General features: G+C 36.7%; 2 protein-coding genes across 7 annotated transcripts in view; one reads left to right on the top strand and one right to left on the bottom strand.

The window, feature by feature from the left end:
- The window catches only part of VPS54 (VPS54 subunit of GARP complex), a 102,837-nt gene extending 93,691 nt beyond the window's left edge, over positions 1-9,146 (top strand). For all 4 annotated transcript variants that reach the window (XM_070798872.1, XM_070798870.1, XM_070798869.1 and 1 more), the window contains exons 22-23: positions 1,011-1,105; positions 7,754-9,146. In XM_070798872.1, the coding sequence (XP_070654973.1) occupies positions 1,011-1,105; positions 7,754-7,859 (201 nt within the window). In that variant the 3' untranslated portion in view covers positions 7,860-9,146. The remainder of the gene's footprint in view (positions 1-1,010; positions 1,106-7,753) is intronic.
- Positions 9,147-9,757: 611 nt separating this feature from the next.
- UGP2 (UDP-glucose pyrophosphorylase 2) overlaps positions 9,758-12,654 on the bottom strand; it is a 57,239-nt gene continuing 54,342 nt past the window's right edge. For all 3 annotated transcript variants that reach the window (XM_019970388.2, XM_019970387.2, XM_019970385.2), the window contains exons 9-10: positions 11,307-11,411; positions 9,758-10,216 (exon numbers count right to left, since the gene is read on the bottom strand). In XM_019970388.2, coding sequence (XP_019825947.1) covers positions 10,109-10,216; positions 11,307-11,411 — 213 coding nt within the window. In that variant the 3' untranslated portion in view covers positions 9,758-10,108. The remainder of the gene's footprint in view (positions 10,217-11,306; positions 11,412-12,654) is intronic.

Below are 12,654 nucleotides of genomic sequence, written 5' to 3'. Positions count from 1 at the left end.
AGTGTCTCTTCCCTGCTTTTGCTTCTGCTGGTCTCCTTTCCACACCACCTTGAACTTCCATCTTATACTAGCTATTACCATCTTCTCATGTTTTCCTATGTTTTTATTAATCATACTAACTTTATGAATAAATATCATCCACCATCTTTGGGGCTCACTGAGGACTTAGGAGGAGCTTTGAGATACAGAGCACCCACTAGGGTCTTTTTTCCTTTCTCAGTCTTCCTAGCCAAACCATCATTTTCATTCCACATGCAAGATCCCCCACCTCTGACATTCTGACTTTCTGAATTTTCCCTCTGAGTTCTAATTCTGGAGCAAGACTTAGCCAGGTCAGTGAGGTGAATACACAGGTATTTCATGTATTTTTATCTGCATCTTCATTTAAAGTGAACTCTTTTCAAACCTGGGCACAAAGTATAGGTTTTATGTCATTATTGTCATTTGAGTACCAGTGATTCCATAAAACTTTTCCATAGATGACTTTATATATTTTTGTCATGGAAAATGTATTTCACAAAATTGTTTCCATAGATTAATTTTATGTAATTTCAGGTCAGGCATTTCCCAAAGAAGTACTGGGCCATTGCATTAAAAATCTGCATATGGAGCGATAAAATACTTCCAAGTAATTTAGAAGGGTAACAATAGCCTTCCTTTTACCATTGTGACTTTTTTCTCTATCAGGTTCCTAGTTAATGCAGAATTCTCCATCTTTTCTCTATTCTTTTTACCTGTATGGTTCATCCCATTTACATATTCCAGAAGACTTTTAAGGGGCAGAAAGGCAGTAGTAAATCATATCACTAAAAGGAGTACTGCTGTGAAGGGCAAAAAGAGCTTTTACCCAACTAAGGAGAAAAACTGCACTGAAATAGCAATTCCATACTTTCAGAGGAGCATTTTAAAAGTATATGCCAAAGCAAAAAAATTTTCTCCAAATAATATTAATTACTTATGTCTTCTGTGGCAGTAGAGCTTTAAGAAACTTAGATTTGTTTCTTTTCCAGATGTTATTTTTAAGAATTAATGCAAGTTACAAACTCCACTTGAAAAAGCAGTTATCTCACTTAAATGTGATAAATGATGGAGGACCTCAAAATGGGTATGTTTTCAACATATTTTTACCACATACTACCATATAGAGTTGTTTGATTAGTTTTTATTCATTACGCTCTCCTTTACCACTGTAATCTTGCCAGGGCCCCACAGTTGTAAAATCAGCAATCTTTTGCCTTTTTTTTTCCCTCTGTGGGGGTGCTGTATCTCTGTATCTATCTGTCTGTTTATGTTAACGTGTTTTATAAATGCTCAGTTAGTTAACTGACCTTAATGTCTCCTTTGAGGCAGTGTGCGTTAGTAGCACCTCCTTAGGTCGGTCACCCGTAGTCTTCAGCTGTCCAGACAGGACTCAGAGTCCTACTTTGTACCTGTATGACCATGAGAAAGTCACTTAAACTCTGCCTTATGTATAAAATGAGAGTGATAAAATCTCTAATTCCTCCACAGAGTTACAAAAAATAATGTGCATATATTTTCTTGTAAGCCATTGAACAAATTTTATGTATTGGTGAAATAATATGACATATAAAACATAAGATTTAGAATCAGAAAACTTGGGTTAAGTTTGGCCACTTACTAGCTCTATTACTGAGCAAGTCACTTAATCTTGCTGAGCCTTAATATTTCTTATATTGGGAATGATAAAAAGTTCTGTAACAGAATTTTTGTTAAGAGCAATGTAGGTTAGGATATGAATTTAAAGATTATATAAAATGCAAGACACTGATCATATAAGTTACACCTTAGTATGATTTCTGTACTCTGTTACCTGTTCATGGATTTTTAGGAATGGAATATTTTTTTCCCCATTAAAGACATTTCAGGCTTAAATTTCAAACTTACAGGGACAAATGTAAAAACCATATTTTGGAATCAGAAGTTGGCTTTGCCCTTTAAAAAAAAAAAGTATGTTTGACCTTGAACAAGGTAGGGAAGGGCATTAGGTGTGCTGCCCTCTAGCAGTTGAAAAATTCGAGAATAACTTAAGGACTTGGCCCTCGATATACAGGGTTTCTCTGTATCCACAATTCCACATTCACAGATTCAACCAACTGCAGATCATATAATGCTCTAATATTTACTATTTTTGAAAAATGAACCCACGCAGTTAAAACCTGTGATGTTGGAGAATACAGTAAATTGATTTTGCAGAAAACTATTTGTAAGCTTCAAACTGCTGAATTTGTCCGCCAGGCTGAATTTAAGAGTTTTATGCAAAAATCTGATTTTCTTTTGATTATTACCTGGTTCTTCTTTTTTTAAATAATTTTTTTTTTCAAAAATTTCAAAGCCACAGAAAAGTTTAATGACAGTATAATGAATACCAAATATCTCTCAGACACTATTCAAAGAAACCTAATACTATTTTAAAGTCCCATTCCTCTCATACATTCCTACTTTTATTCCATAACTGAATCTTGCTAGTTGGTTGTTGTCAGAGCAGTAGATCTGAAGCATCCAAATTAATTCATCACCTGTTATTTTCTTTGTTAACATAACTATTTGGGGATTGGCACCTTCAAGATCTTCATTGTCTCATACTTTTAAAGACAGTAATACTTAGTAAGTCAAATATGTCTTTGATCCCTTGAAGGATAGAATTTCCTGAAGACTTACCTCTAGACTGTAGCCAAAGACAGGAATTTTTTGTTCTGAAATGGCTCTAAAATTTTACTTTTTTCAAGCTGAAATTGGGACATAACATAAAATTAAACATTGCACAGTTAACAATTCAGGGGCCCTTAGTGCCTTCACAACCACCACCTCTGTGCAACCACCAGCTTTGTTTAGTTCCAAACATTTTACAGAATGAAGCAGGGCAAAGGCTAATAGAGTTCTGCCAAGAGAATGCACTAGTCATAGCAAAGACCCTCTTTCAACAACACAAGAGAAGACTCTACACATGGACGTCACCAGACAGTCAACACCGAAATCAGATTGATTATATTCTTTGCAGCCAAAGATGGAGAAGCTCTATACAGTCAGCAAAAATAAGACCAGGAGCTGACTGTGGCTCAGATCATGAACTCCTTATTGCCAAATTCAGACTGAAATTGAAGAAAGTAGGGAAAACCACTAGACCATTCAGGTATGACCTAAATCAAATCCCTTATGATTATACAGTGGAAGTGAGAAATAGATTTAAGGGACTAGATCTGATAGACAGAGTGCCTGATGAACTATGGACGGAGGTTCGTGACATTGTACAGGAGACAGGGATCAAGACCATCCTCATGGAAAAGAAATGCAAAAAAGCAAAATGGCTATCTGAGGAGGCCTTACAAATAGCTGTGAAAAGAAGAGAAGCAAAAAGCAAAGGAGAAAAGGAAATATATACACATTTGAATGCAGAGAATAGCAAGGAGAGATAAGAAAGCCTTGTCAGTGCAAAGAAATAGAGGAAAAGAATAGAATGGGAAATACTAGGGATCTCTTCAAGAACATTAGAGATAGCAAGGTAACATTTCATGCAAAGATGGGCTCAATAAAGGACAGAAATGGTATGGACCTAACAGAAGCAGAAGATTTTAAGAGGTGGCAAGAATACACAGAAGAACTGTACAAAAAAGATCTTCATGACCCAGATAATCACGATGATGTGATCACTCACCTAGAACCAGACATCCTCAAATGTGAAGTCAAGTGGGCCTTAGGAAGCATCACTACGAACAAAGCTGGTGGAGGTGATGGAATTCCAGTGGAGCTATTTCAAATCCTGAAAGATGATGCTGTGAAAGTGCTGCACTCAATATGTCAGAACATTTGGAAAACTCAGCAGTGGCCAGAGGACTGGAAAAGATCCATTTTCATTCCAGTCCCTAAGAAAGGCAATATCAAAGAATGCTCAAAATACCACACAATTGTACTCATCTCACAGACTAGCAAAGTAATGCTAAAAATTCTCCAGGCCAGGCTTCAACAATATGTGAACCGTGAACTTCCAGATGTTCAAGGTGGTTTTAGAAAAGGCAAAGGAACCAGAGATCAAATTGCCAACATCTGCTGGATTATTGAAAAAGCAAGAGTTCCAGGTAACATCTATTTCTGCTTTATTGACTATGCCAAAGCCTTTGCCTGTGTGGATCACAACAAACTGTGGAAAATTCTGAAAGAAATGGGACTACCAGACCACCTGACTTGCCTCTTGAGATATCTGTATGCAGGTCAGGAAACAACAGTTAGAACTGGACATAGAACAACAGACTGGTTCCAAAGAGGAAAAGGAGTACGTCAAGGCAGTATATTGTCATCCTGCTTATTAACTTATATGCAGAGTACATCATGAGAAACTCTGGGCTGGTTGAAGCACAAGCTGAAATCTAGATTGCCGGGAGAAATACCAGTAACCTCAGATATGCAGATGACACCACCCTTATGGCAGAAAGTGAAGAACTGAGGAGCCTCTTGATGAAAGTGAAAGGGGAGAGTGAAAAAGTTGGCTTAAAGCTCAACATTCAGGAAACAAAAATCATTGCATCCGGTCCCATTACTTCATGGCAAGTAGATGCAGAAACAGTGGAAACAGTGGCAGACCTTATTTTCTTAGGCTCCAAAATCACTGCAGATGGTGACTGCAGCCATAAAATAAAAAGATGCATACTCCTTGGAAGAAAAGTTATGACCAACCTAGATAGCATATTCAAAAGCAGAGACATTACTTTGCCAACAAAGGTCCGTCTAGTCAAGGCTATGGTTTTTCCAGTAGTCATGTATGGATGTGAGAGTTGGACTGTGAAGAAAGCTGAGTGCCAAAGAATTGATGCTTTTGAACTGTGGTGTTGGAGAAGACTCTTGAGAATCCCTTGGACTGCAAGGAGATCCAACCAGTCCATCCTAAAGGAGATCAGTCCTGGGTGTTCATTGGAAGGACTGATGCTGAAGCTGAAACTCCAATACTTTGGCCATCTGATGTGAAGAGCTGACTTACTTGAAAAAACCCTGATGCTGGGAAAGATTGAAGTTGAGAGAAGAAGGGGACAAGAGAGGATGAGATGGTTGGATGGCATCACTGACTCAGTGGACATGAGTTTGAGTTATCTCTGGAGTTGGTGATGGACAGGGAGGCCTGGCGTGCTGCACTCCATGGGGTCACAAAGAGTCGGACACGACTGAGCAACTGAACTGAACTGAAACTTTTTACTACCCGAAGAGGAAATCCAGGCCCGTTATAAGTGTGCATGCTTGTGTCCGACTCTGCGATCTTATGGACTGGAGCCTGGTGCCCTCCTCCAGGGGATCTTTCCTACCCAGAGAGCGAACCTGCATCTTTTATGTCACCTGCATTGGTAGGTGGGTTTTTTACCAATAGCACCACCTCGGAAGCCCCATTAAGCAATGTTCCCTTCCTTCTCCCCTTCCCTGCAAATTTTCTTTTTAATGTGATTTTCTTTTTCTCTATTTTAAGACATTTTTAAAATACAGAGACATATGGAGAATATTTGTACTTCTGTTATTTAGAATTGATCAGTATTAACATTTTTAATTTTCACTTGAAAACAAAGTTCAGCATTTTTTAAAAACTGGCATTCCAAACAAGGCTTGAGTACCCCTTGACCCCTATCTCCAGTCCTTTTCTCTTTTTCCCAGCCCTTCGGCAGTGTTTCTAGTAAATCTGGTCTATATCCTTTAAGTTCTTCTCATTTACCTCTTTATCTCAGAAAAAATGTGGAGCTGCTTTATTAATTTTATTTGCATGATATTTTGTACATATGCTGCTTGCTTTTTCTATTATTTATTTATGCTGATATATAAAAATCATCCATTTTTTATTGCTTTATTGTATTCTTCCACATGAATCAACCATATTAATGTATCCATTTCACCTAGTGATTGATTTTAGGGTATTATTTTTTTCCATTACAATCATGCCACAGTGAAGATCTTCCTTTATACATGTCTAATGATGAGATCTTTTCTTTAGGGTTCATATCTAGAAGTGAATCAGATGTGTATTTTTACTCCACTAGGATTTGCCAGAATGCTCTCTGAAGTGGCTGTACCAAGTTTACATTCCCTTGTATTCCATATCTTGCCAGCATTTGCTGTTACATTTTTTAATTGTTGCCAGTCTTATGGATGGAGAAGGCAGTGGCACCCCACTCCAGTACTCTTGCCTGGAAAATCCCATGGATGGAGGAGCCTGGTGGGTGGGCTGCAGTCCATGGAGTCCGACACGACTGAGTGACTTCACTTTGAGTTTTCACTTTCATGCATTGGAGAAGGAAATGGCAACCCACTCCAGTGTTCTTGCCTGGAGAATCCTAGGGACAGGGGAGCCTGGTGGGCTGCCGTCTATGGGGTCACACAGGGTCGGACACGACTGAAGCGACTTAGGAGCTTAGCAGCGGCAGTCTAATGGATACAATGGTATTGTTTTGATTTGCATTTCCTAATGTTTGTCTTCACATATTTGTCATTCAGGTGTTTTAATCTGTGACTTTTCATACTTTGCCCATTTTTTATCTGGGTATTATTTTTTTCTTGCTGATTTTAGATTTTTGCATATGCCTTCAAATTAATCCTTCATTGGTTACATATATTGCACATATTTGCTTTTCTTTTTGGTCCTTTTAGCAAACAAAAATTCTCAACTTTGATGTACAGCATATACTTTCTGTGTATTTTCTTCTATAGACTATAAATAGTTGTGTTTGTTAAACATAACTTGATCTTTTTAAATGGAGATTTATGTTAATTTTGTTTAATTTTTAATGTGGGAAACTTGCCTTAAAAAGACTTTGTTCTTTTCTGAGCCTCTGCTGTTAGTTTCAGTGTATTTACTGATCCTATTATCACAGAAAACATAATTTACTCTTTTTATGAATTTTAAAGCATTCTGAACCAGAAGTTTCAAATAAAAATATGGTTGTAACTAAATTCTGCCATGTGACAAAAGCTGAAACATTAAGTACATAAGTACAAAGGTATCTATAGATTCTAGTACATAAAAGTATCCTTGCCCCCTTGTAGTCCAGCAATCCAGACCTTACACGCTCTTTAAAATATCAAAGCTGTATTTCCTTTCTTTATAAAATACTAAATCAAGATCTGTTTTCTCTGTGGGCCACATCTGTCAACATACACGTCTCATCAGACTGGTCCCTATTTCTTGTATGTGGAGCTATATGTATCTGAGCCTTCTTTCCAGGAGTGTTTTTTCAAGGATAAGCATTAATGTGACAGCTAAATACTCAAAAGTGTAATTCTTGGCTTTTTGTCAAGTGTTGTTATATTGTCAGTATCAAGTTTTGTATCCAGTAGTACTTACATGTGAGTACCAGCCTTCATTTAACTTTTTAAGATGGCACTCGGGAAACCTTGTCTTTTTCTTGAGTTCACTAGTGACATACACGTATACTCTAGTGACAACTGATCCAAAAAAACAGTTTACACCATTATTTTTCTGTTTCATACTGTTTTAAGATAAATTTATTTGTGAAACTGACTCCAATCTTTTGGAGAGACAGAGCTGTTTCAACAAAACTGTTGAGAGAGACAGCATTAAATGATTTAACTATATGATAGTAGGAATCCTGCTAAGAGAAATATACTGACATTTGGTCCCTAGGGCATCCAAATTTTAAATCACAGTCAGTCTAGAAGCTAGGATAGGTCTTTTACTTTCTGAGCACAGCTACTTTATTTGAAATGAAAGCATGAGATTAAAAATAATTTTCTCTCCAATGTTTAGGTTGGTCACAGCAGATGTAGCTTTTTACACTGGAAATCTTCAAGCCTTAAAAGGCCTTCAAGATTTGGACCTAAATATGGCCGAGATCTGGGAACAGAAAAGGTGATGACATACTGGAAAACTGGGTAGTTCATCTGACCAGGGGATGTGTGTTTATGATGGAAATATGGACGCCTGTGACTCAAGAACTGAATCTGGAGCCCACAGTGAACCGGGATTGGGGAAGGGGAAAAGGAGTGTGTCAGTGTTGGGAAACTGGGATTCAATGGGATCTACAAGGAATGCCATTTGTGTGCTTCCTTCAGTGAGGAGTAACTGATCAGGTGTCTATAACATTTTTCATTCTCTCTGGAAACAGACTCAGGTTTCTTTGGACCAAATCCAAAAGAACACATAGCTGTAACACAGCTGTAGTTGACTAGAATGCTCTGTATACTTTATATTAAAAGATGCTTTGCATTTCTTCCAGTGCAATGAAATTCATATGGTGTCCCACTTTATTTAATGATGGTACAATTTAAAATATTAAAATCTTACTCAACCTCTGTAGAAAGTTTTCTCTATGAAAGTAAAGCTGTTTGAAAAATTATTTTTTTACAGATCTTTCTATAAAAAATAAACATCTTTTGATTGCTTGGATTTAGGAATTCAGTTTTTGTTTTAGTGACCAATGTTTCAGGCTTTGTGTGTTGCAAATTTAATCTTTTTATCACCGCTGTATGTCAACTGCATAAAGCCTTCCAGAATAGTCTAAATACTTGAAAGGCTGATCACAAGTAATAATTAAAGAGTAAGATTTTGGTGTTTATTTATGCAACTATTAATTTAAATACTTATCAGATGTGGTATATGAAAGCCTGCAGTTTAACAGCTGTATTTTTATAAAAGTATCTATGAAGGGTTGGGGTGTTTATTTCCTTTTTATTTTTAGGGGCAAGAATACATTTTCATCTATTCTGCCTAATTTTGAGTTCTCGTTTTAACATTTAGATAACGTTGAAGTATGCCCCCTGCCTTGGGTTCTTGTTTGTAAGTTACTTTCCGTGTGTATATGAACAAAGACCAGGGATAGATAGAACTTTTAAAATATAGGCTGCTGTGTTCGGGCCAGAAATATAAGGTGATGAGTAAATTATTTAAATTAAAGACTTTTATAATACCTACCTTCAAAATTAGAATTAAATGAAAGTGCCTGTGCCTCACTTCACACCAAGAATCTTGCCTAACCCTGTCAGAGTGCCTAACCTTGTGGTGATTATGTACAATGAAATAGTCTTACTTTGTGCTCTTTGGTTTCCTAAAAGGAAAGCCTGTTTTCTTTCCTTTATCCTTATTACAGAGGTATGTCATTGGTTCTTAAACTGTCTGTCTAAAATAAAGCTGTAAAAAATTATCAGACTTTAAAAGACAACTTTTTTTAATAGTATACAGTAAATTTTAAAGAAAATAAGCAGCTTACTCAAAAACAAGCATGGAAGAACTGAAAAATGTAATTGATTCTTAGAGAAAAGCTAAAATTCAAACTACCAGCAGAGCTGGATTTGGAAGGTTATTCAAGAACATTTTCAGTGACAACAAAGCAGCTTCAAGAAATGAAGCTTCAAGGAAAGGGAACTTTTTATAAAGTTATACCCTCACCCTGCTATACTAGAGAACAAGGATGTGAAAGAAATGTACTACCTCTGCCCACCCCACCCCCTTCAGCTGGGAAAGAAATACCACTTTGTTTCAGTAAATGGAGAGTCTGTGGAAAGCATGGCAGGCATCCCAGTTTCAGAACTAGATGAAAGATATACCTTCAAGTTTAATTCCTATGGAAATAATGATGTGGTTAATTCTCAGAAATGTAAAAACTGGATTTGTTAGGCCATTGAGTACTTAAATATTCCAGGAGCAGATCTTGCAATTGATAGAGTAAATCTTTAAACTGTTCGAAAAGAATAAACCAAAATTTTTCTTCAGCATTTCATAAAGTTAGCATTGAAAAGTATGAGTGTACACATGTATTGCTTCACAGCTTTATTTTTGAAATCACAAGCAGTTCAAAATGACCATCACTGAGGCCTCTGTTAAAAGATTTTCCAGCAGAGCTGCCCCAGTTTTAAGATTAAACAATATTGCACTTTCAGATGAATTAACTTTCAGGATCTTCTTCCAAAAAGAAAAGTATTGCTTCCATCTGTGCTTTTCTTAAGACTAAAAGCATACTGCAGAAAACTCTACTTTAAAAATTAACACTGCCGGGTACAGTAACAGAGAACAGTACCTGCCTATTTTATAATCTTAGAGGAACTTTTCATTGTAAGAAACTGTTTAGCCCATAATGAGTATAAAGTGTGTACAGTATTTTTCATTTCAGTGGTCCAAGATACGCAGGTTCCCAGATACAATCTTGTTCTCTAATACTGCTCCAGGTGGGATGTCAATTCGGTCACCGTGATTTGCGATGATGATGACCGTTCCCTAAGTGACAGAAAAAACGAGTAATTGGAACGGCAAGCTGAAATGCAGTTGATTTTCATACAGTTATCAAGTTTATGTAGAACTTCACTTACAATGGAGTAAGCGTATTTATAAACGGTATGAAATATGAAAAACAAATGACCTGTTAAGGAAAACTGTAATGTGTCCTGTCACAACCCTGGCAGTAGTTCTGGTACCATCTCTGATAAGGAGGCAAGGAATCTAGGAGTGGGAAGTGGACCAGTGCCACAGCACGACTGGCCCTTTCAAAGAACTACTTGCAAGGCCACCAGCATTACTACCTTCAGAAACTACACGGTGCTTGGTTTTTACCACATACAGGTTTGTTTTTTTTTAAAGAACAGTTTAATAATTCATATTTCATTTCTTAAGTAAAACTGTTTAGATAAGGCAGTATCAGCAATAATTATATATAAATATATATATCTTTTTGTTTTTTCAAGATCTTTAAGTCACTTTAATAAGAACACATGAAATCTAGGTATGGAATTTTAAAAGAATACTTGATTAGGAAAAAACTGTTGTATCTTTGGTTCTGAACTTGAATATTCATACCCATAGTCCTTCCTATTTCTTATACTAGGCTGGAATGATACTCAAAGTACCCAAGCACTGTAGTTATGTGAATGAACATCTTCATACTGATGACATTTTACTTTAACAGGAATAGATTATAATCAGTATAAATGGAGTTGTTATTTTTTCTACTTTCAAATAGTCATCTTTAGTGAATGCTAATTTATCAGTGATTCGATTTTAAAGACTGTCATATTTCAATAAAATAGTACCAATTCAATTATTTAATAGTGTTTGCTTTCCATCTGAATGCTATGTTCCACAAAATTCCTATACATAACAATTATGATTATATTTTAACTGTGTTGTATGTCTATGGATGACAGTATTAATACTAAATATTGTAGTAAGCTATTTCATTTTGAAAATGCATATCTTATAAGCAATCTGGTACAGAGTAAGAAGTATTCCTTAAAATAAAGGTAAATTTAGGACAAGAGGATGAAACCTGTCTTATAAAACTATAAGAACTATAATTTTCATCGTAACACACCTTTAATGAAACATTCTTGCCAAATGTCACATCTCCTGAAACTGTGAGGTGATCCAGTTCAAGCATATCTGGTATACTTTCAAATCTTCTTAGATAATCCTGAACCTGAAAGAAAAATGGAAACATAAAAATTGTTTCAAAAATGGGTTAACAGAAAAACAGGGATTAAAGTAACAAGGTAGTTTACTTGAACTGTAAAACATTCTGTTTATGGCCAAGCTCAGGCCTTTTATGGGAAGAACCCTGTTTATTAAGGACTCACCATGTGAGGAGTGAGAGTTTATATATCCTGTGTAGGAGAGACCAGGAGGTAAACTTTGTCCCCACAATCAAGTGTTTACACTACAGCTGAGTAGATGAGACATTAAAATAGTAGTAAGTAAAAAATAACCACCATGCTAAGAGCCAGGTAAGTGGTTCACATAACCTGGAGTTAGTTGGAAAAGAGATCATCATGGTTTGAAGCAAGCTAGACTGGAGCTGGGCTTTATGACATGGGTAAGATTAAGAAGAAATGGAATACAGTTCTGGAAGAACAACACAAAGTATCAAGATCAATATCTTTGCCTCTTACTTCCTTAGATTTACTGGCACTAGAAATTGTCCTGTATGGCCTTGTTTCCTATTTTGCTGAGAAACAGAAGCAACAGGAAAATTTACACTGGCCTTTACCACTACCACCCATTTGCTCTGGAGTTACCTGTCTCTCCTAGTTCTGGGGTCCGACTATTTCTATTCCAACTTAAGACTAACCCTTCTTATGGTTACTGCCCAAAGATACTGTGAAGCAATGCTCCTTTCTCCCTCTTCAGTGTTCCTTCCCTCTTGATTCTATCAATTCCCGTCAATGTGTGAAAATGAAGTCGTTTAGTCGTGTCCGACTCTTTGCAACCCCACGGGCTGTAGCCTACAGGCTTCTCCATCCATGGGATTTTCCAGGCAAGAGTACTAGAGTGGGCTGCCATTATAGAACATGCTATAAATTCTCCCAACTTAAAAACAGAACTAAAACCTTATATCCCTTTCTACCTATAGATTCATTTTTACGTTTTTCTTTAAGGCAAAACTCTTGAATAAATTTTCTCATTCAGTATCTTCAATTTCTCTTCTATTCTCTCTTAAATCCATGCCAGTCAGGCTCCAGAACCTCTATACTGTTACAGCAAATTGTGAGTTCTCACTCATCTTGCTTGAGTTGGCCAGAGCACTTGACTACAAATGATCCGTTCCTCTCTCGTGAAACATTTTCTTCATTTGGCTTTCAGGCCACACACAGTCATGGTTTTCTACCCAGTTCTTCATCTGCATCTCTGCAGTCACCTTTACTGCTTCCTCCACCATATCCACA

This window comes from Bos indicus, chromosome 11 (genome assembly GCF_029378745.1).
Source record: "Bos indicus isolate NIAB-ARS_2022 breed Sahiwal x Tharparkar chromosome 11, NIAB-ARS_B.indTharparkar_mat_pri_1.0, whole genome shotgun sequence".
NCBI classification, from domain to species: domain Eukaryota; kingdom Metazoa; phylum Chordata; class Mammalia; order Artiodactyla; family Bovidae; genus Bos; species Bos indicus.
Note: the sequence above shows the minus strand (reverse complement) of the source record. Positions and strands in the feature narration are given on the sequence as shown.